The sequence below is a fragment of the Pantherophis guttatus genome, chromosome 1 (genome assembly GCF_059756535.1).
Source record: "Pantherophis guttatus breed Tessera chromosome 1, ASM5975653v1, whole genome shotgun sequence".
In the NCBI taxonomy this organism is placed as follows: Eukaryota; Metazoa; Chordata; class Lepidosauria; order Squamata; family Colubridae; genus Pantherophis; species Pantherophis guttatus.
In genome coordinates, this window is record NC_142063.1 from 261,847,098 (window position 1) to 261,870,609 (window position 23,512).

Below are 23,512 nucleotides of genomic sequence, written 5' to 3' on the forward strand. Positions count from 1 at the left end.
GTGCTTGCTGGGTCTTGTGAACTCACTTTCTCCATCTTTAGAAAACGTAAGAGAGACATGAAGATGAGCTTCCTCTCTGCTACACGTGAGAATCTTCAGGGGAGAAACAGTTGGGAGTAGCCAATATCTGCTGCTAACCACAATACATCTAGATTTGGGTGGCTGAGATGAAATGTTGCCTCCAGTCAAGGATCTTTATAATTAGAACAGTATTTTATTTCCAAAAACTTCTTTAATGCTCCAGGCAAGGGTGTTTCCTACTTATAACTGCATTTATTTCCAAGGTTTGCTTCAAAGCTGAAATTAAACTCTTTTCCTATTCAAAATACTATTTTATTTTATAAATCTGCCTCAGGCCAGGGTATTTCCTATACAGAATGGTAATTTATTATTTATTTTTTTAAAATTGCTGTGGGCCTGAAATAAAGCACTTCCCCTTTTAAAAACAATACTTTACAGTATTTCAAAATCTTATTGCTGCATTATGCCTATCCAGAAATCCAAGCAAAAACATCATGAAATTACATTCTCTCTCTTTAAAGAAAAGAGCCTTAGTGGCACAGCAGACTAAAGTGCTGTTAAATAGCACCAGCTATCTGCAATTACTGCAAGTTCAACTCTCACCAGGCTCAAGGTTGACTTAGCCTTCCATCCTTTCGAGGTAGGTAAAATGAGGACCCGGTTTGTGGGGGCAATAAGCTGACTTTGTATAAAAAAGAACACCACTTAGGGTGGGCCAAAAGCCCTACTAAACAAGTATATACAAAAGTATGAATGCTATTGCTTAACGCATTGTAAGCTGCCCTGAGTCTCCGGAGAAGGGCGGCATATAAATCGAACCAATAAATAAATAAATAAATTCTAAAAAGGGAATTTAAAAAACTGTTTCTAACAGGAAATTCATAACTTTTTTTGCAAAATGTACTTCAGACATTTTAGTATATTATAATAAATTCATGATGTATAGAATTATATGTGGAGCATAGAACAAATGCAAAAATTCAGATAAATTTAACATCCTTCCAGCACAGTACAATAATTGGTTCAATCCACATAATAGAGTGGCAAAAAAATGCAAAATTTTTTAACAGTAATTAATAAAGTTTCTGAAAATCAGAAGATAGAATCTCTCACTCATTATTTGGATGCATTTTAGGGAAAGGCTAATCTCACAAGGACAAGGTCTGCATTAGCTCAATTACTAATGTTTTATTTGGATCTAAGGAAAACAGAATGCATTCTGGGAAAGGAAGGGAAAGCCAATAAATAAAAGTTAACCTACTTCTGATCATAAAAAGTTGGTACATAACTGATGATCAAATATAGAGCCTCACTGTTTCTTCTTCCAGTTCTTTATCATAGATTTTAAGTCATGGTGCCTTAAAATATAGGATTGTTTTCATATAGGGGACATATATGGCTACATAAGGTTGGAACCGTATAGTGAGATATCAATGATGTGATGTCATGAACCAGCTTTGGCATACTGATATCTAAGATTTTAGGTAGAGTGAAATAGAAATACATTCCTCTGATGACATAAAGCCCCTAAAATGACCAGATTAGATGAGATACCCCATTTTTCCTCTAGGAATTTAAGCAAAGCGCTGTCTTCCAACTTTTCCCCCAATTTTTTTCCTATACGATGGGTTGGGGTTGTTTTGAGGGCATGATCCAAAGTCATCTAACAAGTTTCCATGGTAGAGACATGGGCAATTGCCTGGGAAGGCAAAGTGGACAAGTGTTGATACATTCAGGATGGTGTCGTGCAAAATTGTGATATGTACCTACACCAGACATTGCTGTACAGGTAAAAATGACAGCATTTCTTGATTAAATCACAATGTGCATGTGGTCATTTTGATGTAAAATGTCTAGGGGTAGACCTGATCTTGGATCTTGCCAGTCCTGGTGAAACATCTTAAATATTATATTACACTGGCTGTTGGCCTAAAACCTAATATATGCAAAGAGCTTGATATCTTGAAACATTTATTACTAAGTGTATTTTAAAGTGTTACAATAAACAACGACGTTTAATCCTGAACCAAAATGTTTATTAAAATGGTATCAGGAATTCTTTCCATGAGAGGACATAACAAAATTGGGGTATCTTATTGACACGGCTCACTTTTTACTCTTAAAATAGGAATAGAGAATGTTTGACTGTGGCAAATTTTATGCACAAAGAGATTGATACGGGAGACATACTCCAATTTTCAACTCACTCGCCTACCCAGTCTAACAACCTTGTCAGGAAAACCTGCATTTTACAGGTTCTTGCTTTTATTTTTCTGTGATGTGGCTCTTCAGAAAACTATATTGGAATATGTATTTATACTGTAGTATATCAGCCCTTCATTTTTTAGCAGATATGGCCAAAGAGGCTTTTCAACCTATCAAAAGGATCAAAAGTAGCCCTGGGACTACCAAAGACTTATCTGTTATTTAGATGAATCATCCAGAGTTTTAAACATTCAATTCTGAATTCAGAATTTGAATTCCTTTTTAAGAGCAGATCACATATAAAGTAATATTCAATCTAGATATTACAGCATATGAATCAGTGTAGCCAGCCTATCTCTCTCTCTCTCTATCCAGGAAATCTGATTAACTAGATAAAGCAAATCATTAGCTTCATAGATAATATCCTAAAGCATTCGAGAAATAAGATAGAACTCACTGAAATGGAATGCTAGTTGGAAGGGTTGAAGTCAGTGAGACAGAAAGGCAGTTTGCAAACAAGTACAGTAGTCATATGGCTATTGACTTGAAAAAACAAGAGGAAAGACCTGGTTTCACCCAAGTCTAATATATATGAAGGGCAAAATTCATTCCTAGATGTTGTAAAATGGAATACTTTTTTAAGGGTGGCTTCCTCATTTTCTGCAGGAAATCTACTTACTGGTACCTAATTTTGAGCTTGTTAGGTAATGTGGAACAGGAGGAAGGTCTAATGATACAAATCTACCAACTCACACGTTGTTGTTGTTATTTATTTATTTTATTTATTTATTATTTTTTCAAATTTCTATACCGCCCTTCTCCTTTCGGACTCAGGGCGGTGAACAGCCAAGTAAAACATTTTATATACAAAAGTTAAAATAGATTTAAAATAATTAAATAATTTGGCCCATAATTTAAAACATTTCAATTTAAAACCAATTTCAAATTTTAAAAACCCATCATAAAATCAGGACAGCCCGGCTAACTGAAAGAGGTAGGTTTTAAGGGCCCGACAAAAAGTCCGGAGGTCTGGGATCACTCGTATCTCTGGGGGTAGATTGTTCCAGAGGGTAGGTGCCACCACAGAGAAGGCTCTCCCCCTGGGGGTCGCCAGCCGACATTGTCTGGCCGACGGCACCCTGAGGAGGCCCTCTCTGTGGGAGCGAACTGGCCAGTGGGAGGCAATTGGTGGCAGAAGACGGTCCCATAAGTACCACGGCCCTAAGCCATGGAACTCTTTCCATCAGCGTACTGATGGAACTCCACCCCAAAACCATGGATGATCTCACCCAGCGGCTTCACATAAATGTTGAACAGAAGGGGCGAGAGGACCGACCCTTGTGGCACCCCACAAACAAGGCGCCTCAGGGTCGACCGCTGCCTCCCTGTCAACACAGATTGCGACCGGTCGGAGAGATAGGAGGAGAACCACCGCAAGACGGTGCCCCCCACTCCCAATCCCTCCAGCCGGCACAACATGATACCATGGTCGATGGTATCAAAAGCCGCTGAGAGATCTAACAGGACCAAGATAGAGGAATAACCCCTACCCCAAGCCCTCCAGAGATCATCCACCAACGCGACCAATGCCGTTTCCGTGCTGTACCCAGGTCTGAAACCGGACAGGAGCGGATCTAAATAGACAGCTTCATCCAGGTACTGGGGAAGCTGTCGCGCCACCACACTCTCAACAACCTTCGCAATAAAGCGAAGGTTGGAAACTGGACGATAGTTAGCCAAAACAGCCGGGTCCAGGGAGGACTTCTTGAGGAGAGGCCTCACAACCGCCTCTTTTAAGGCGGCCGGCAAGACACCCTCACTCAAAGAAGCATTAATAAGCGTTGTTGTTGTTGTTGTGTTAGCATGAAGGAATCCTTGGTTATCAAAGCAATATAAAAAGCTTTGAAGCCTTCCTCTTCCACCCTTAAAATTAATATTCTCACTCCTGTCAAATTAATATTTTGATATGGCTACCTGTCAGCCCTTGACAGTTCCTAGCTATCTTATGGTTTTCAAAATTCTTCTTGAAATCATAACCTGTAACTGTATTCTGAAATCCATTATGCTTTTAAACTCTATTCCCACCTTCTCTTAAGGACTTGCTAGAGCTCCTGCATATAACTTCCCACGCTTACCTCTGGGTCCCAAATTTCTCATCACCAGACATTAGTCACACTCATACCAAAAGTCTCAAATCTTACTTAAACAATAAGTTACAGAAAGATTTGGCATGACTCACAATATCAGGATTTACTTTTGAAAGCAGGACTTACCACCTTAAGATTAATGTTCATGCCTGATAGTTCACACAGTCTCCAAACAAAAGAAAGGTTGTCACCATTATTCTGTTGTAATGATGAGCCTCCCAGTTCTCAATAGTCAAAACCAAGAAGTTTATGCATTTAAGTTTAATAAAAAGAGATGAACTTTTCCCCATTGAAAAGTAATGTACTGAGAGATCCTATGTAAATATAAATATTTCCACTTAAATTTAAGTATAAGGATTCATTAATACATGCATAACAAAGTAGAGGAATAACATTTCTGGAAAATTATACTAAGAGAAATTGAGGATGATAAAGAAAAAAGAAAAAGAAAATGACTTTAAACAAAATCAACATATTTCCTTAGCATTCTTTTTTGATTGAAAGATACTTCTTACTCTGGAAATATCAAATATAAAGTATATAATTGTTTATTAATAAGGTCATCTGTATATTATATTTAAATATAGTTGATTCATACACAAAAGTATTGGAAAACATTTCCATAAAAAATCAGAATAAGTATTAAATACAACATATGGGTTTAATATGAATTATTATTTTTTATTTTATTTTGATTTATATGCCGCCCTTCTCCGGAGACTCAGGGCGGCTTACAAGGCATTAAGCAATAGCCTTCATACTTTTGTATATTTTATACAAAGTCAGTTTATTGCCCCCACAAACCGGGTCCTCATTTTACCTACCTTAGAAAGGATGGAAGGCTGAGTCAACCTTCAGCCTGGTGAGAATTGAACTTGCAGTAATTGCAGGCAGCTGGAAGCTAAATACTACCTTTAACAGTAGCATTAGTCTGCTGCACCACTCAATTAAATACAACAGATCAGTTATATATCAACAGATATATTGAATTTAGAAATCACATGATTCTATATAATTTTTAAAAAATGCTTTGCGCTATTTGACCATTTGTGGCTCTCAAAAAGAGATTGTCAGGGCCAGAATAAGTTTCTTAGATGTTCTCTGTTGTCTCGGGAAAACAGGATGATCTTTTTTTTTTTTTAGTTAATCTCCACAGAGAACTGGGGCTCGACAGATAATTCATCCCACTGTATTCCTGATACTTTTAGTTGTCAGAAAATTAAGACAGAAAGACAGTATTTATCAACCTCTTCAAAAAAGGAAGCTCGTTGAGGAAGATCCAACATGGAACTAAGAAGAAATTTCCTGAAAGACAGAAAAATCAATCAATGGAACAGTTTGCCTCCCAAAGTTGTGATTCTGTGCCACAAGTTTAATGTTTTTCACATACAGCTAGCTTACCCTCCCTCTCAGGGGTGAAATCTATTTACCTTCCTTACCAGTTCGGAAGTCTGCGCGCATCACAGGCACGTGCAGACTTCTGCGCATGCGCAAAACCTTCTGCACATGTGCAGAAGGTAAAAAACACATTACTTCCTGGTTAAAACCAGGAAGTAATGACACCCGGCTGGGTGGGCAGAGCTATGCTCCGCCATCGCTACTGGATCGCCAAACCACCAGTCAAGATCGTTACCAGATCAGGCGATCCGGTCCAATCCAGGAGCATTTCACCCCTGCTCCCTCTCCAATATCCCTGTCTAAACCCTTAAATCCTCTAGTGTTGTATGTTTCTAATATTGGTTCTGAAAAGTAACATCATTAAATAATAAATAAAATAGATTTTAGAAAGTTGAAGGCAGCATTAATGTTGTATTTCAATTCACCATTACCTTTGGTAAATAACTTTTATAGTCTTTCATATTGTTTTAAAATTCAAGCAACTTGCTCGTCTAAGTTCATAATGGGAAAAAGTAAATGGATGTGAATGCCAGAACAATTAAGTTTTTGTATCATATTATTGTTATACTTTTTAAAAACACATGACTTTTCTTTTTCATAGTTAGTCATGTTACCCATTACCCAGCTTTTATTCACTTTTTATTCTTACAAAATCTGGTTGGAGAAGCCAAATAATTTATGTCATGTTAAGGATTCCCTCATTCCTTTCATATGCCAAATCAGGTGAGCATTTTTCGTGTCATAAGGCAATACCGTAGGTTATCCCTAACAAGTACAAACTTGTAAAACCAGAATGAACTTTACAAATAGAAAGCAAGAGTATTGCAAGTCCAGTAATGAGTTGCCTGCAGCAAATTGCAGACAGAAACAGAAAATAATTTATCTCCACTGTCATGTGAGTAGATTTCCATTGGTGCAATAGAAGTATTCTTTACTTTTCTCTTAGCTTATCCCTCAAATCTGCTCAGGAGGGTCTCCCAACTTCTTGGATTAGATCTATGATGGCATTGCATGGGAACTTCAGTGAGGAAGGAATATTCAGGACAATTTACCAATTCTGTCCATTCTACTGGCAGACAGTCTCAGCCCGATACAATTTAGGGAACTGAATAGACTTGAGATATAGAACAGACTGACAGGTATACAGAGAAAGAATGCACAGAGACATACACACAGACATGTATGTAAGAAAAAGTGTTGATATAAACGGTGAGATTGGTCTTTCAGGGCAACCCAGTTTACCCAAATATGGGACCGAGCATACTGTTTCCGCTTTCGCCTTTCAGTCCCAATCCAGGAGCCTTTGCAGACTGTCGCTTCCATGACAACTATTTTGTGTTAAATTTAAATTTACCAACAAAGTAATAAAGGAAAGTATAGCTATTTCAAGTTTTTTAGCTCTCATCAGCTAGCCATATCCTTCTGGGATTCGAAAAGAAATGTTGATATAAACATTTTCAGACCTGAGCACTTTTCAATAGCACATCTGAAAAACAATGTCAGCCTGGACTACTGTTGTTTATATAAACTATTTAATAAAAAGTGAATTCTCAAAGAGATCACGGGGCTAGGATCCTGCACAATTAGATTACAGATTTCTAAAAGCTATTTACTTGCATCGTCCCTCGGATGCTAGGCTTTCACTTATCTGAGGAACCATTGAATCACAGGCTATTTGCAGACATTTGCTTGGAATGTGTCCATAAAACAGGGTATGGTATCTTTTTATAATTTGATAACACATTTAATTGGACCTGATCTATTAAAAACAAAATGCAATCCAATGCAATATTCTCTGAAAGCAAACAGTGGAGCTCACAGAAGTAACACTTGTAATTTGTATTTTCCTTTCATCTATATTTCTTTTCTTTCATGCAAGAAGAAAATACAGATTTTAGTGCTAATGTTATTCATAGAGATATTTGATATGGAACAAAACTTCTTTTGGACATTAGCTTATTCCTGTCGCTTAAATGTTAAAACCAAAGCATATTACTTTATTTAATCTAAGAAAAAAAGAATGACTCTCAATCACATTGAGCAAATAATACTTGAATGCATATGACATCATATATGTGGGGTATTTGAATGGATTAAGAAAAAAAGGAAATGGTAGTATTAGGAAATATGCATGTGGACATACATTGTGACAACAAAAGTAACACATCCATGTGAATAGAAGAAAATCAATGTTTATTAAGAAAAATGTGTTTCTTATACATTACAAAAATTCATATAGGTACCTATATATCTGGTTAGATTGTATTGGTAAGTTATTTTTTCCTATGGAACTGCCAGCTCCAATTTTGATCCATCTCACTAATGTGAAAAAGTATGCATGTTCCTAATTTGTTTAATATCAATGGATTTTCAATTCACCCCCCCCCCCCAGAAGTAACATACTACTATGAAAACTAGACTTAAAAATGTTGAATGAAGAAAAAAATGATGACTTTAAACTGTAGTGCTAGAGAAAATTGTTCAGACTACCTTGGACTGCGAGAATTAATAATTCAGTAGTACATAAAATAAAACCAGTCTCCTCATTGGAAGCACTAAAATTTAAGATAAAATTTAAATATTTTTGACATATAATGTGAAGACAAGAATCATTGGGAAATGCTATGATCATTGGAAAAATGGGGGGAAATGAAAAAGACATGTGGCTTGATATTATCATTGATGACACAAATGAACTTATATGAGTAGTTGATTATTGATAGATGATCTTAGAGATTTGAAGCATCAGAAATTATTTAACAACAGTAAAGGAAGGAGACTATCAAAGTGCATCATGAGACAAGGGGGAGATGTGATCCAAGAGATTTTAAATTGTTTATATCATGCCTAGATGGTTAAGAGTCAACAATGATTTGATGGCAACTACTTAATTTACTGAAATAAAACAACAAAGGATATTGTGGCAATTTAAGGACAACATTTTTATTGCTTATAAAGTTTTCAGGATGTTAATCACTTTTACCAAATGCATGTAACATACAATATTTCAGAAAGAAGTATTATATATTCATTAATTTAGGATGGACAAGGAAATATTAGCTCATAATATAATGCAATACAGGACCTGCAAGCAATGAAAATTGAGTCATTAAGAAATCAGTGGCTGATTATAATAAATATATTCTTAATAAGTTATCTTAAAAGTTTTTCTTAATATTCAGTCAAAATCTTTCTTTCTGACAGTTAAATTCATTATTTCCCCTCCTACACTTTGGAACAATATTGAAAAGATCCTGACATTCTTTTGTAACATTATTTCACATACATGAAGCATGATAAACTTCTCCCTTTTATACCATTCTCCCCTTCTCAAGGCTAAACACTGCCAATCGTTTAATATCAAATTTGTTTGAACTCTCAAAGTGTGGTGCTCAGAACTGGACTCAAGGGATCTGCCCAATACAGAATAATGCAGCACAGTTACTTTTCATTATTAAAAGCTACTTTAAAAGCTTCTCTTCGTGAAGCCAACATTTTCATTTGTTATTTCTGCAGTCACATCACCCTTCAAGTTACACTAAATTGATAATCAACTACTATTCCAAGATCTTTCTCACAAGTACTACTACGTGGAGAATTATCCCGTCTTATACCTATGCATTTGATTTCCGTTTTCTAAGAGAAAGGTTTTGCCTTTGATTCTGTGGGGTTTCATTCTATTATTTTCAGCTCACTTTGTAAGAACATTTAAAGTGAATACTGAACTACAACCGGATACCCATGAGAAAGAGTTTATTGCACAGGACTGATTTTAAATCTGAATGGCTTACCTTTATATGGGTAATGAATAGTATTCTTTTTTGGTTCTTGGGCTTTGTTGATAGATATTTTCTCTATTTTATTATAGTTTCAAAATGTTCACTAGAATTTTTTTCATTGTTTTTTTGATGCGTTTGAACAGAAATGATTGTATATTATTATTGTCTGCTATGTTCTAAACTAAAGTTCAAAGCAGGCAAATATTCACAATCAAAATTGACAAGATCTTGAGAGATTTCATACAAAAACAAATCTTGCAAAATCTAACCACAGTATCTCATGAATTCTGGGATTTATTGGTAGGTAACTAGACATCATCAAAAGAAGACATACAGAATATGGAACAAGAGTTGGAAGGTACCTTGGAAGTCTTCTAGTCTTCATAAATGCACCACCCCTGTCTACTGTATTGCTGCCCCACATTCCCAAGTAAGGAGATGCCAGAATAACTTTCTCAAAGTATGTTTTGTGCATTTGGGAGAACGTTCTTCAGAAAGTCATATAACTCCTTTTGGCATTCTTCACCATCTGTACCACCTCAATATCTCTAAAATGAGGTACTGGAGCATTGTTTAAATAATCCAACTTCCTTATGGTCATGAGTACTCCCCCTTTATCCACCTCACCAAGAGAAGATTGTTTTTGATATTATAGATGGCTCAATCTTCTGCAATCTTAAGAGGTATGAGATAATAATGCTGTTTGCTAAGTACCCATAACTGTCTGAATGCAACAGAATCATTCTGTATAAAACCTTAGGCATATTGCAACCACCTGAAAAGATCCATTTGGAATTCTGCTTGCAACCATTGTGGATATTTGCTCTGAATGGATGCCATCTCCCCCCCCCCTCTCTCTCACACACACACACACACACACAAATATCTCTCTAATTGATCTATCTAGTTATGTTTATCTATATCTATTGCTTTTAACTGCAAGGCATTTTCTACATAGCTGAATTCTTTTTATTCATAAAATAAACTTCTCAACAGTGAAGAATTTTAGGGATGCCAGATACTACCTGGTTCTGTTGAAGAGTTTATTCAGGGAATAATTCACAGCAGGAAAGTACACAATGGAATAAATGCAGATGGCAGTGTCAGCATCTGGGGGAATTTTGAACTACTTTTATATCCCATTAACTGATTTTTTTATTTATTTTAGTAGCTTTGTGAAAAACAAAAAGGGGGGGGAGCTGGTTTTGAGATGAACATGTGCGTTAGAATAATCCCAGGTTAGGAATAATTTAAGAAGACAATCAGACCCAGAAGGTGACTCTGAGAATGTTTCCGAGTCCAGCAATCGACATCACCGTCCACATCTTGGATATTCTCAGGGTTGAACCGATTCTGAAGTCTTTATGACCCCCTTAATTGTAGTCAGCTACTGTAGAGTTTGGGAATGACGATCTATAAGTCTGAAGACGAAGCTTCCTCCTCCTCCTTTGAATAGTGCTATACGCACTTAAACGTGACGTGCAGGTAAGCGCGCTCTCTCTATAAAAAAAATCTGAAAAAAACCCCCCAAAATTTAGTCAAGCTATAAACAGACAACCTCATTTCTCCGGAAGAAGAAAAAGAAAGGATGTTATTGCAATTGATAATGCAATGCAACATAGTTGTGTGGGTGTACGTGCGTTTAGCTTTTAAATAAATGAAATCTGCTCTGCCACTTTCAATGACTCCGATCAGGCTGAAGACATCAGCCCCTTTATGCTGGCGGAAATTGTGGTTTTATTTCCCTATTTATATGGAAAAGTGAAAGCCGGGCGGGAAATGCAGTCCCCAATTCGATGCAAGAACACCGGTCAAGTTGCAGCAAAGATCTCGTACTCCAAACTTCAACCTGCCGAAGCAACCTCCTTCTGTGTTACACTGGGACTAAAAGCAAATGCAAGTGCAACGGGAGCGATAGAAACTACGGACGCGTTCATTTTTTACTTTCCTGCAACTTTGCATTGTCGCCTCCCGGAGGAAGAGGCGGAAGGACCCTTGCCGCCCAGGTGCAGCCCAAGCCTTCCCTGCTGTTTCCTATGGGCAATTCTCTCTCTCTCTTGGGCAACATTAAAGATGGCGTCCAAAATCACCCCGGAAGTGGGGCACAGTGGGTGGATCTACACGCCAGAAGTTAATACACGCCAGAAGTCTATGGCTCCGCTCGCGTTGCTTTCATCCCCCGCGGGGAACACTTGAGCGGCGCCGAACGCGCGGCGACCTTTTTCGCTCGCGCTCCGCTTCCCAGGCTCGGCGCGCGCCCCTGAACCGCGAACGAAGCGCGCGCCCGTCGCTTTTAGCCGCCCGCTTCGTTCGGCGCTCAGGCCTTAATTGGGGGGGGGGGGGAAGGAGACACAACATGGCGCTCGTGCCCGGGCAGGTGCTGCGGGTCGCCATCCTCCTCTCCTATTTTTCCATCCTGTGCAATTACAAGGCCATTGACATGCCAGCGCACCAGACCTATGGAGGCAGCTGGAAATTTCTGACCTTCATTAACCTGGTAAGTCACCTTGCACGCCGCCACCTCCGCCTCCTCTTCCTCGGGATGTGAAGGATGCGATCCCGTATCCCGGGCAAGGAGAGTGGATGCTTTCCCTGTTTAAAATTTTGCCCCGGGGATGAGGCCTCTTTTGCGCGGAAGGACTGGTGACGGGCAGCGCTTTCAAGGGGACGCCAGAAGGGGAGGTGCTGTGAAGGAAGACGCTGTTCATTCGCACCGTCGTTTTTTTTTTTTAAAGAAAGAAGAAAAAGGCACCGCGGTCGCAACGCTGCCGTTTGGAGATGTCTGTTTATTGACTGCGCACATGAACAGTGCTAGGGAAGAGAGTGAAATATATTAGGATTATTGACTCCCCCGCATTTAGAAATAGCGATACGAGGCACTTCTCCAAAAAAATGAAAGCTGCAACTCTGTAAGGAGAAAGAGAATGATAGGTAGCTGCTGAGAGGATAGCAACCCCAATGAATGACATTATTGTACATTAGGAAAAGGAGAAACCCGAAAGTCCAGTTGTCTCTTGAAAAAAAGCACCTTTGGGATATTGTGCATTATATTATCTCACAAGCAAAATGCTTTCCAAAAAGCAGTTCATCAATTTAAAAAGGTTGGCTAGTTTCTTTTCTTTAGAATTGCCACATATTTCGTGAACATCCAAGTTAAAATGTCATTTACATTCTAACTATTTGTTTGATTATTATTTTATTATATTATTATTATTAATGCAAAGTCACAGTTTACCAGTTCTTTAGCTGGTGTTGGCCTTCCTGCCATCAGTTCTTCCCAAGGATCTCGGTCCTAGGATATTGTAATGGCATAATATATGTGTGAATCTAAGCAGCGTGGCCTTTTGCAATTGATAGTTGGAAACTTCCTTCGTTTGCAAGTTTTCTTAGTGCTGGCCAAGATTTTTTTGGTTACCGCACCCAGTGTAACGATTCATTACTAGGCGAAGTTTTCTTCTAGTAGGAACACATAAAAATATTATTCCAGAATTTCCAGCCACGCTAAAGTATTTGAACTATTATTTATCCTGCCATAGTTAGCTCTGCCCATTCTGGAGGAACTACCTGAAATTTTAAAGAACCTTGCCTTATTTTGTAGTCTAAAGGCTGAATTTGAGTTGCCCATAACTGCCCATAGCTGTCACTGCATATTTATGCTGCAAAGGAGTTGTTGGGTAACTGTAGGTTGCAGATAGCTGCAGATGGGCTGACACAAATACTTCCCAAATCTCAACTGTACATTGTGCAAAGGTGCACATCCTGCTGATTGGTTGATCCGACCTCATGTTTTGTGCTTTGCTGTTTGGGTGCCCCCTAGTCAGAACATTACATTTTCAGAAATGCATACTTCCCCTTATGTGTAGTGCTGGAGAATTCTGCTAGAAGATTAAAATTGTGAGAGTAGGAAGGTTTTGTTCATTTTTTTGACTCTGTATGAGAGCAAGATACCATCTTCCAGTTTAGAAGGTCCCACTAAAGTAGAGTGTCTTTCCCCTAAAGATCTGAGACTCAGAAGTCATAACAGTGATTCATGACTCTTGATAGATAAAAAAAGTGTCAAGTATATCTCCAGTGTTTTAGTCTACCTCCTCAAATCGTCAATCTCCGATCTTGGGTACAGTAGGACTGAATATGGATATAAATAAAAAAGCAAATAATTTGCTTCCTTGACCCAAAGTTCAATACTAAATTTAAGCTCAATCTTTTGCATCACAGAGACTCAAGGTTTGGGTAGTTGATCTGCAAGTGATATTTAAAAGTTTGAATTTTCAATCTTTATGTAAAAATATTACCTAAACTTGTTTTAATCAGTTTTTGATGGTTTTTATTTCCGTTATTTATTTGTAACTATTTATTGTTTTCTATTTTTAAGTGTGTGAGTTGCCCAGAGTCATATATATGAGTTGGCAGTTTATATAAATAAAACGGATAAATAAACAAATAAATCCCTTTCTCAGCATTATGTCTATCTTTTCAAGAATGAAAAAAACTTCCAGGTGACCAGGATAGCCTTGTATTGATGTCATGTCTTCTTTTCAATTATTTGAGGTTAGATGTAATACAGTCTCTTGCTGAGAAAGTGATCCATGTTAAATTGTGTTAAATTGTTCAGAAAAAAGGGGGAAAATAACTACATTTCATAAAGATAACTTTTTGCTTTCTCAATTGATGACAGCACACATTTGACCTTGTCTGGCCTTGGAGGCTAAGTAGTATCGAGACTAGCTGATACTTAGGTGACCTACAAATAGTATCAGAGCTGTGGGTAGAGTGGAAAGTCAAAAATACATCCCAGTAGAAAGTTATGGCAAATTGCTTCCAAATCATTATCAAGAAAATTGCATGAATCTCTCAATGGAGTCACAGGGAGTCAAGCTCAGATCAGAGGAAACTTTATTGTACTTTATTTTTTAATATTCTAACAATACATTGGAAGCCTTCATAAATGCTTAGGGCAGAAAACAAATACTTGATGAAGGAAGTATCAGACTGGGCTTTTCCTGTAGAGTTTAATCTCCAATAAATTGTATTCTTTAGTAGAATAATGTTTCCCAACAGGATAAACCAATTTTACATACTTTGTCAAAGAAGTGTAAATTATAGTGTTCAAATCTGCAACTTATGAGAAATCTTCTGATTTGATAGCACTCTTCCTTTCATCATAACCAAATTACACAATTTTATTTTTAGCACATCTTTCTTCATACCTCCAGAGTTTTGATAATTTATAAAATCGATAAATCACTAGCATTTTGCTAAGCACAGTATTTAAGTCTGTCTAGCTAAGAAAGAAGGCAAGTGAGGGAATACAATAAAATGCATAAAATTATGCATGCTGTAGATAAGTGAACAGAGAAATTTTCTGCATTTTGCATGGAATTGTCTATTAAAGCTGCATGTTCAGCAATTTATGACCAATAAAAGGAAATAATTAGAGTTGTTGGTAAAAGAAGTACAGACATAAAGGAAAAGACTATCCGGTATCAAAACTACCATATTTACCTTCTACTTGCTAGGAGCAATGTTGGAAGAGAGCTATTACACTTACTTTACTCATCCCGAAATGCAGCCTCTTGGCCGCTATATACAATAACATAAATTAAAACAATAGAAAGACAAAAACCATTAAAAATGAAAATGAAATTGAATGGAAATGAGTTTGGATAGGTTTGACTTATTTTGGATGGTTTCAGAGGCTCATAGAATATATCCGAAAAGAACATAAATTGTCCCTTTTCTTCTTAAATATTGCATTACAAAGATATTCTGATACAATACATTTATGCTTTGATACAGAACGGAACAAGCATTAGGTTAATAACATCAATTTTGTCTCTCTGGGAATAGGGATACTAAATCTACAGAGTTTTAGAGACATCAACCAAATTTGTAGAGTGCCACAGATCCTGCTGTCTACATTTTGATGTTGCACATTGGGCTTGTATCATTATGCATATAATATAATATTCAGTTATTTGGCTTTATGCTGATTCACAAAGCAACACACTTTAAAATATTTGACCGTGGTATTTTGATTTCATCTGCAGAAGAGATTTACTAATTTTAACAGTTCTTTTGAGATTGCTTTTGAAAAGGAATTAGTTATTTTTGGACACTTGCCTTGTTCAACGTGGCAGTGGCATATTAAATGTCTACATATTTTTAGTAAACCTGGAAGTGCCTTAATTCTCAATGTTACCTCTACCAAATTACCATTCATAGCTGCTTCTTAAAATAAATAAGATTGCTTGAATGTATATATTTGAAGTTCTTGGAAATTAGCGTACTTGGAATTTTCCTAGGTTCAATTTAAAAAAAAAAATTAGTTCAAGTCTAGTTCTCAAATAATGTGTTCAGGCATTCTAATATATACTTGTATTCTAAGTGGAGGGTATTGTATACCTAATTGTATTTATTGTATTGTATTGTATTTCTAATTAAGACAAATAATATCTGATATGGTAAACTCATGTTTAGTTTATTCATTTTATTTTCCGCCAGTTTTCATAATATTTTCTTAGCAACATTTTTTAGAAGTGATTTGCATTGTCTTTTTACTAAGGCTGAAAATGATTGTCAAAGATTACCCAGTTGATTTCATATCAAAGGCAGGACTAACCCTTTCAGTCTTCCAGTTTCTATCCTAGGGTCTGTAACCACTATACCAATCTGGCTCTTGTTTTGCTATTACTGTCTGTTAGAAGAAATATCCTTCTGGGTTCAGCTCCAAGTTTTGTTTTGTTTTTTTAATTTGATTTATATGCCGCCCTTCTCCGGAGACTCAGGGCGGCTTACAATGCGTTAAGCAATAGCCTTCATACTTTTGTATATTTATACAAAGTCAGCTTATTGCCCCCACAAACTGGGTCCTCAATTTACCCACCTTAGAAAGGATGGAAGGCTGAGTCGACCTTGAGCCTGGTAAGAATTGAACTCGCAGTAATTACAGGCAACTGGATGTTAAATGCTGCCTTAGGAGGCATTAGCTTCCTACGCCACTCAGGCTCAAGTGGGGAAAAAGACACTGGAAATATGGAGACTGCTTGGAAAGATGGTTTAATGGTGGACAGGATCACATGGTTTGAGTTCCTGAACAGAAAAAGGGGCTGAGATGCAGTGAGTCCCCGGGTTTTATGCCTCTCTGGCTTTGAACTTCCTGGGGCCCCGAAAGAGTATCCTGATTGGTTGTCAGACTCCCAGGGGGTGGGGTCTTAGCTAGCCTTGCTGACTGATGTAATCTTCCCAGGTGCCATGTGGTGAATTTCTGTTGCTAGATGGGTCTTATTGTGTTGCAGATGATGGTCCATTGATAGAGATAGAGTTTCTGCCTCTGGCCCATTGACAAAGGGTGGGGGCAGGAAGATGGGAGCTGCTTCGTCTTTAAAACATGCTTCGCCATTTCTCATCCAGGGAAACATAATATTCTGTCTTTTTAATCTTTCCCAAAATATTTCATTCCTCTAGGAAAGGGGTGGGTGTTAACTTCCTACATGTCTTTAAATATTAATAAAGTTAATTCAAAACATCAAAACCATTCTGATATGACCAATAAATATAGGTCGAAATCATTCTTGACGCTTTGTGATTGTCTGGAAAAGCCCTTGCAGTTTTCTTAGCTGCAATTTTTGAAATTGTTTGCCATTGCCTTCTTCCTAGAGGTGAAAGAAAATGAATGGCTCAACTAGTTCTATATTATCACTGTTATTAATTTTCTTATGGTCAATTATAATACTTTGTTTTCCATATATGTATGTAGATATTTAAGATGATGATAATTTACAAAGTAGTACTAATAATATTGCTACAAGATGGTGGGAATATATGTATTCATAAAGATAGACTTCAAGTAAATGGGAAAGTTTAGTTCCCTTTCCAGTTTATTTAGCTTTCTTTTCTCTGAGATAATTCTCCCTCTGTCTTTTTGGCTTCTTGAGACCTCCATATTCTCTTGCACTCAAAAACAGGGAGAAGATTGTTGTGGGGATAATAGGAGGAGAAAGGTGCATTGGACCTATTTGCCACCTTTAGTTATTTTTAAAAATAATAAAGGCAGGCTACAAACAAACAAACAAACCTGAAGTATGTTAAGGAAGAGAAGTAAAGTATTATCTACTGTGCAAAAATGATTACATTTTTACAAAGCTGGATTGATCATCTGGATCACAATCATTTGGGATCGTGTTTCATGTCATTCTGCATCAAGTTTGCCTTTGCGGGTAGATTTTGTTTTGTTTCTAAATATATAAAAAAGACCAAATGATTTTTTCCCTAGGATTTCCTCATGGAAATTTCAGTTTAGTTTGTTTTTAAATTGAATCATTTTAATAGTATTGCATCCTTTTCCTATTCAGCTCCATGCATTCTGATATTATAGAAATGGGGACATAGATGAATTTTGTCAGAACAGTCCAAATTATTTAGTACTGTATTTTGCATTTTTTTCAGTTTGGCTAATTAAATATATACATAACATTTTTATTTCCTGATGATATACAAAGTATGGATCTAAAATTCAGAGATAACAAAAACAAAAATTAAATGTATTTGATGGACAAAAATAATAAATTGAAAGCACTTCAAAGGGAAATCTTGCTGGAAACAGTATTTTCAAAAATTACTGGATTAATTAGGGATGAACAGTCAAAGCTTATGATAATTTTTGGAGTCATAACGTTGTAGATACTTTGTGAATGGCTTTAGGAATTCCTTATCATACTCCCAAGGCTAAGAGTCTAGAAATCTGGCATCTTTGGTGTTTCTCTAATTGCTTCTAAAGTTACTTTGATATAATGTCTCAGACATCAGTGGTCTCTAGCTTTATTGGTGTTCTTGTTTATTACTATTTTGTATTTATTCAAATAGTGCAAGGATGATTACATGATTTTAGTAATACCTTATGCTGTATTTATGGTTTATAGTGATTAAGATCTGCATTAATAAATTAATAGAGAAGAGAAGGTCAAAATGAAATTGAGACATAATCCGCAAGCTGAGGTGGGTAAATGAAAATTGAGTAAAAATAACTGAGCAAGAGGAGTGAAGTAGGCCAGAAAGATCAGAAAGGCAACCAAAAACAGTCTTGTAACATAAACAACACACGCAATACTAATGTACTGTTTGAATTGGTGTGCAACTGATGTGTGGCAAATACCAATTAAATTAACCTCCCTTCTCCCCCATAGAATATTGACTTCTGGTAACAACATGGGTGTGTTGTTTCTATATAGTAATGTAGTTTTATCCAGACCTTTTGTCTTCCTAAAGTTATAAAGCTTCTAGGAATATATGAAAAGCCAAGAATCATTTGAATATGACAAAGTAAGGAAAAAATTAATAAATAATAAAATATTTATTCAAACAGTTACAGATTTATTGTAACATTCTGATGTCACAGGGCATCAGAATGCCAATAAGGCAAGATCTTGCCTTCATCTTACTTAACATTAATTAGGAAAGCCACTTTGCTTTGGACCATGTGGTGCATTCTGTATATTTTAGAATTTTCACATAAATAATTTGTCTGGTACTTATCAGAGAAAGATTTCTCTAAATCATTCTATTTTGGTTGAGTGAACTATTTATTTTAAAACATGATAAGAATTTTAATGTATTGTAAACTTAATATATAAGTACAACTTAGTATAAATATCTGCAATAAATGTTTCTTTCCTTGCTCAACAAGTTAAGCCAAAGTTTACCTAGCTTGTTGATGGCCTTTTCTAGTATTAATTGATGGCCTAGGACAGTGATGGCTAACCTTTTTGCCATCACGTGCCAGGAGAGGGGGGCAGGGGAGGGTCGCGCACGCGCGTGTGCCCACACACATGCGCGTACTAAACCCCACCCCCCACCCCGCTCCTGGCACATGATGGCCTGGTAGGCCCGTTTTTCTTTCTTACCTGGTTCCAGATCCTCTCTATTTATCTGGGAAGGGTGAAACAGCCTTTTTCACTCTCTCGGAGGCCCTCCAAAGGCCTGAAAACGGCCCATTTCCCAACGTCCGGTGGGACAGGAAGTGATATTTTTTGCTATCCCCAGCCTCCAGAGCCTCTCTAGAAGTCTCTAGGAGCCTCTCTAGGAGTCTCTGGAGGCTGGGGACAGCAAAAAAGGTCACTTCCTGTCCCACCGGGAGTCAGGAAATGGGCCCTTTCAGCCTCCATAGGGCCTCCAAGGGAGTGGGAAAGGCTGTTTTCACCCTTCCCAGTTAAATAGAGAGGATCTGGAGCCAGGTAAGAAAGAAAAGCGGGCCTTCTCCAACCCCCCTTCCCCAGGCCCTCCAGAGGCAGGATGAAGGCCCGAAAATCAACTGGCCAGCGCGCGCATACACCCCAGAGCTGAGCTGGCGTGCCCACTAATATGGCTCCGTGTGCCACCTGTGGCACACGAGCCTAGGATATATCACCAATCACAACTCTAATATTGTATGTAATATAAAATATATTTAATTCAAAATAATTGTATATGCTGAATAGGAGTCAAGCAAAATTAAACTTTAGAAAAGATAATATGAGATGTGATCTACCGGTAGTAAAAATACATTCCACATAAACACATATTTGCTAAATGGATAAAAATGCCCTGTATTGTAAACAGGACATGGAAAGTAATAAGGACAGATTTTATACGTACAGTTCAGAAGAAGCAGAAGAAACAGCATATAATTTAGAGCTTTTTAAAACAAAAGGTGATGGTTACTTAAGTAGATGTCAGGGTATTTTTATATTTTTCATATATGGCAAAAGTACAAAGATGTTGACAGTGGGGACCAGAAATGAAATGTTGGTGCATTAAGGGAGAAAAACATCCACAGAGACAGATAGTATAGTATTTTTTTTCAGAATGATGCCAGACTGCCCCTGCCTCAGAATTGGCATTAATACCATAATTGAAGAGGAAGAGTTCAGGATAAATGCACATATCCTGTCTATTCTTCCATGCTTGCTAAGCAGCCCTTTCATCTCTGTATGAAGAAATACACTCACACTTGGTAGAGCAGAAAATGAGAATAATACATTTTCATTGCATATTAGAAATAGTGGTTTGACTTATTAAGCCAGAGTTACTCTGGATAGTAAAGATTCTATTCCTCCTATTTTTTTTATAAAGCAAGGTTTCAGAGTAAGCCTGAACAATATCCAGCCTGAGCATTTTAAAAAGCTCAATAAATTCACTGCTGCCAAATGTCACCACCACTAGGAGGGATCTACAGCTAAAAATGATAATATCGAAACCGAGATATTTATGTTTCAGTATGTTTATATTTCTAATGCAGGTGGTTCAAGCAGTCTTTTTTGGGATCTGTGTACTGACTGACCTTTCCAGCCTTCTGACTAAAGGAAATGACAGCCAAGAACAAGAAAGGCAACTAAGAAAACTCATCTCTCTCCGTGATTGGATGATGGCTGTTTTAGCTTTTCCCATTGGGGTTGTAAGTACCATGGAAAGAAAGGAATTTCCTTCCAATTTGGAGTATACCACCCTTGGTTTTTAATCTGTTTTTTAAAATGTCAGGTATTTAAAGGAAAGCTCATAGTCACCAGTGCAATTTTATAGACTAAAATGTGCCATTTATTTACTGCATTTATAGATAATTCTATTTATTCATTTAATGTAATTGTATTAACAAAAATGTTTAGTACATACTGTAAGAGCTGTGGATAATATAGGACTGCTATACAGAAAAAGAAACTATTTCCCAGCTTTAAATGTATAATTTATCTCTATATGCCTCCAAATTCACATGTAGGGACACTTGTAATATAAAAATAATGATTAAAACAATTAAAAGTACTGATAATCAATTTAAAGTGCATTTGTAAGAGAAACAAAACAGCAAAATAGCATAGAGTACTTAAGAGTTTTTGAATTGTTTTTAATTTTCAAAATTTCAGCATTATGACCTAAAACATGATCTGTTCTTTACACAAATCCTAAAACTAAAGAGGATATAATTAAACAAATGAGTCAAAACCATTAGACTTGTTCATTTATTCTTTGAGGAAAATGATCCCAAGTTACATATTTATGTGTGGCAAAAGTATGTGAACTTTTGCTTTCAGTTACTAGTGTGCTCCTCTGCAGTTAAACATTTCCAATTACTGTTAATAAGTCCTGTGCTTTGGCTTGGAGGAATTCTAGTCCATTCCTCCTTATATATAGCAGCTTTAACTCCAGGATGTTGGTGAGCTTCCTCAGGTCAGTTCTAGGATTAAAGTCAGGATTTTGACTTGGCCTTTCCAAAATATTTATTTCTTCTACTTCAATCATTCTTTGGTTGTGCAACTTATCTATTTAAGGTCATTGTCTTGCTGCATGACCCACTTTCAGCTTCACTTCACAGCAGATACCCTGATATTTTCCTGTAGAATTTTCTGATACAATTCAGAGTTCATGGTTCCCATCCCAATCCATTGATATCTCGTGGTCAATGATGGCAAGTTTCCCTAGTCCTCAAGAGGCAGAAAAGCTGATACAAACCATGATACAACCACCATCATGTTTCACAGATAGGATAAGGTTCTTATACTGGAATAGTGTTTGCCTTTTGTCAAACATAATACTTTTCATTCAAGCCAAAACTTTTCTATTTTAGTCTCATCTTTCTACAGAACACTCTTCCAGTAACCTTCTAACTTTTCCACATGGTATTTTGCAAACTGTAGATGGGCAGCAGTGTTCATTTTGGAGAGCAGTGGCTCTCTCCTTGCAATTGTTCCATGCACACCATTGTTATTCAGTGTTCTCCCAAAGGGGGGGGTGTCTCATGATCACTGGCGTTTGCCAATGTGAGAGAGGCTTTTAGTTCCTTAGACCAGCGGTCCCCAACCTTTCTGAGTTGGCAGCCTGATGAAGAGGGGGGGAGAGAGAATGGTTTTGTGCGAGGGACAGATGCGTGCACGCACACAGCTTCATTTGTGTGTGCATGAGTGGGGCTGTTTGTGTGACCCAATTGTCAATGGGTCCAGCAGCCCAGTAAAGGGCCACAGGCCAGGAGATTGGGGACCCCTGACCTAGATCTTACTCTGGGTTTCTTTAAAAACTCCTAGAGTATTACACATTTTGTTCTTAGTGTAATCTTTGGGAGAGGGTAACATTGGTGTTGAATGGCCTCCATTTCTACATGATTTTCCTGATAGTGAACTGGTAGAGTCCAAACTTTTTGGAAATAGTTTTGTAACATTTTACAGCCTAGCTGTTTCCTCAGAAATGTGACTTTGTTAAAGTCACTCTTCTGTATATCTGTATGGTGAAGATCAGACTTGGTTAATGAATAGCCAGAATTCTGTACTTTAAGTAAGGAAAAACTTTCCACACTCATACCTGCTGAACATGCGATTGATTGAAATGCCTGACTCTAATGTCTCCTTAAAATGAAGTCCTAAAGAAATGCAGGCAGACCAGCAGGGGCTACAGATGGGCTGGCAGAGACTATGGGCGGGTGTTAGGGAGCATAAGCAGGTTGGGGAGGGCTGCAAGCAGAGAGATTGCTGCAGGTCAGTGCACAGTATTAAGAGGAGACTGGTGGAGTGGGTGCTATGGAATACGAGATCTCTGGGACTTTGCTTCTGGGAAGCCATCAGGGAAGGTTACCAATGGCGATCACATGATTGTGAGATGATGCAGCTGTAATAAGTGTGAACTGGTTGCCAAATGCCCAAATCCGATCATTTGTCTATGTGAGTGCTGTGACATCCAAAATTTCAAGTACTGGCTTAAGTACCACTCATTCAGTGCCATCCTAACTTTGAACAGTCACTGAACTGGGGATAGCTGCATAACTTCGTATATTAATCATCTTTGTATATGTGATATTACCAAGATATCACTTTGTATATCAATTTTGTATATCTTGCATTATCAATTTCATTCATTATACACATTCAGAATGCACATTTTGTCCATTAAAAGAGTTTTGCTGCATGAAAAGTCCTTTTCTACTTCTTGAGATGAAGCCATAAAATT

At 37.3% G+C, this 23,512-nt stretch overlaps 1 protein-coding gene and 1 long non-coding RNA gene across 2 annotated transcripts in view; one reads left to right on the forward strand and one right to left on the reverse strand.

The window, feature by feature from the left end:
- Window positions 1–8,698: 8,698 nt before the first annotated feature.
- On the reverse strand, window positions 8,699–12,230 carry LOC117666330 (uncharacterized). The gene is made up of 2 exons (XR_004591729.2): window positions 12,057–12,230; window positions 8,699–11,063 (listed from the first exon to the last, which is right to left on the reverse strand). It is a non-coding gene; the product is annotated as an uncharacterized LOC117666330 (long non-coding RNA).
- AIG1 (androgen induced 1) overlaps window positions 11,629–23,512 on the forward strand; it is a 69,780-nt gene continuing 57,896 nt past the window's right edge. The window contains exons 1-2 of the mRNA XM_034418942.3: window positions 11,629–12,047; window positions 20,823–20,978. Coding sequence (XP_034274833.1) covers window positions 11,907–12,047; window positions 20,823–20,978 — 297 coding nt within the window. The 5' untranslated portion in view covers window positions 11,629–11,906. The remainder of the gene's footprint in view (window positions 12,048–20,822; window positions 20,979–23,512) is intronic.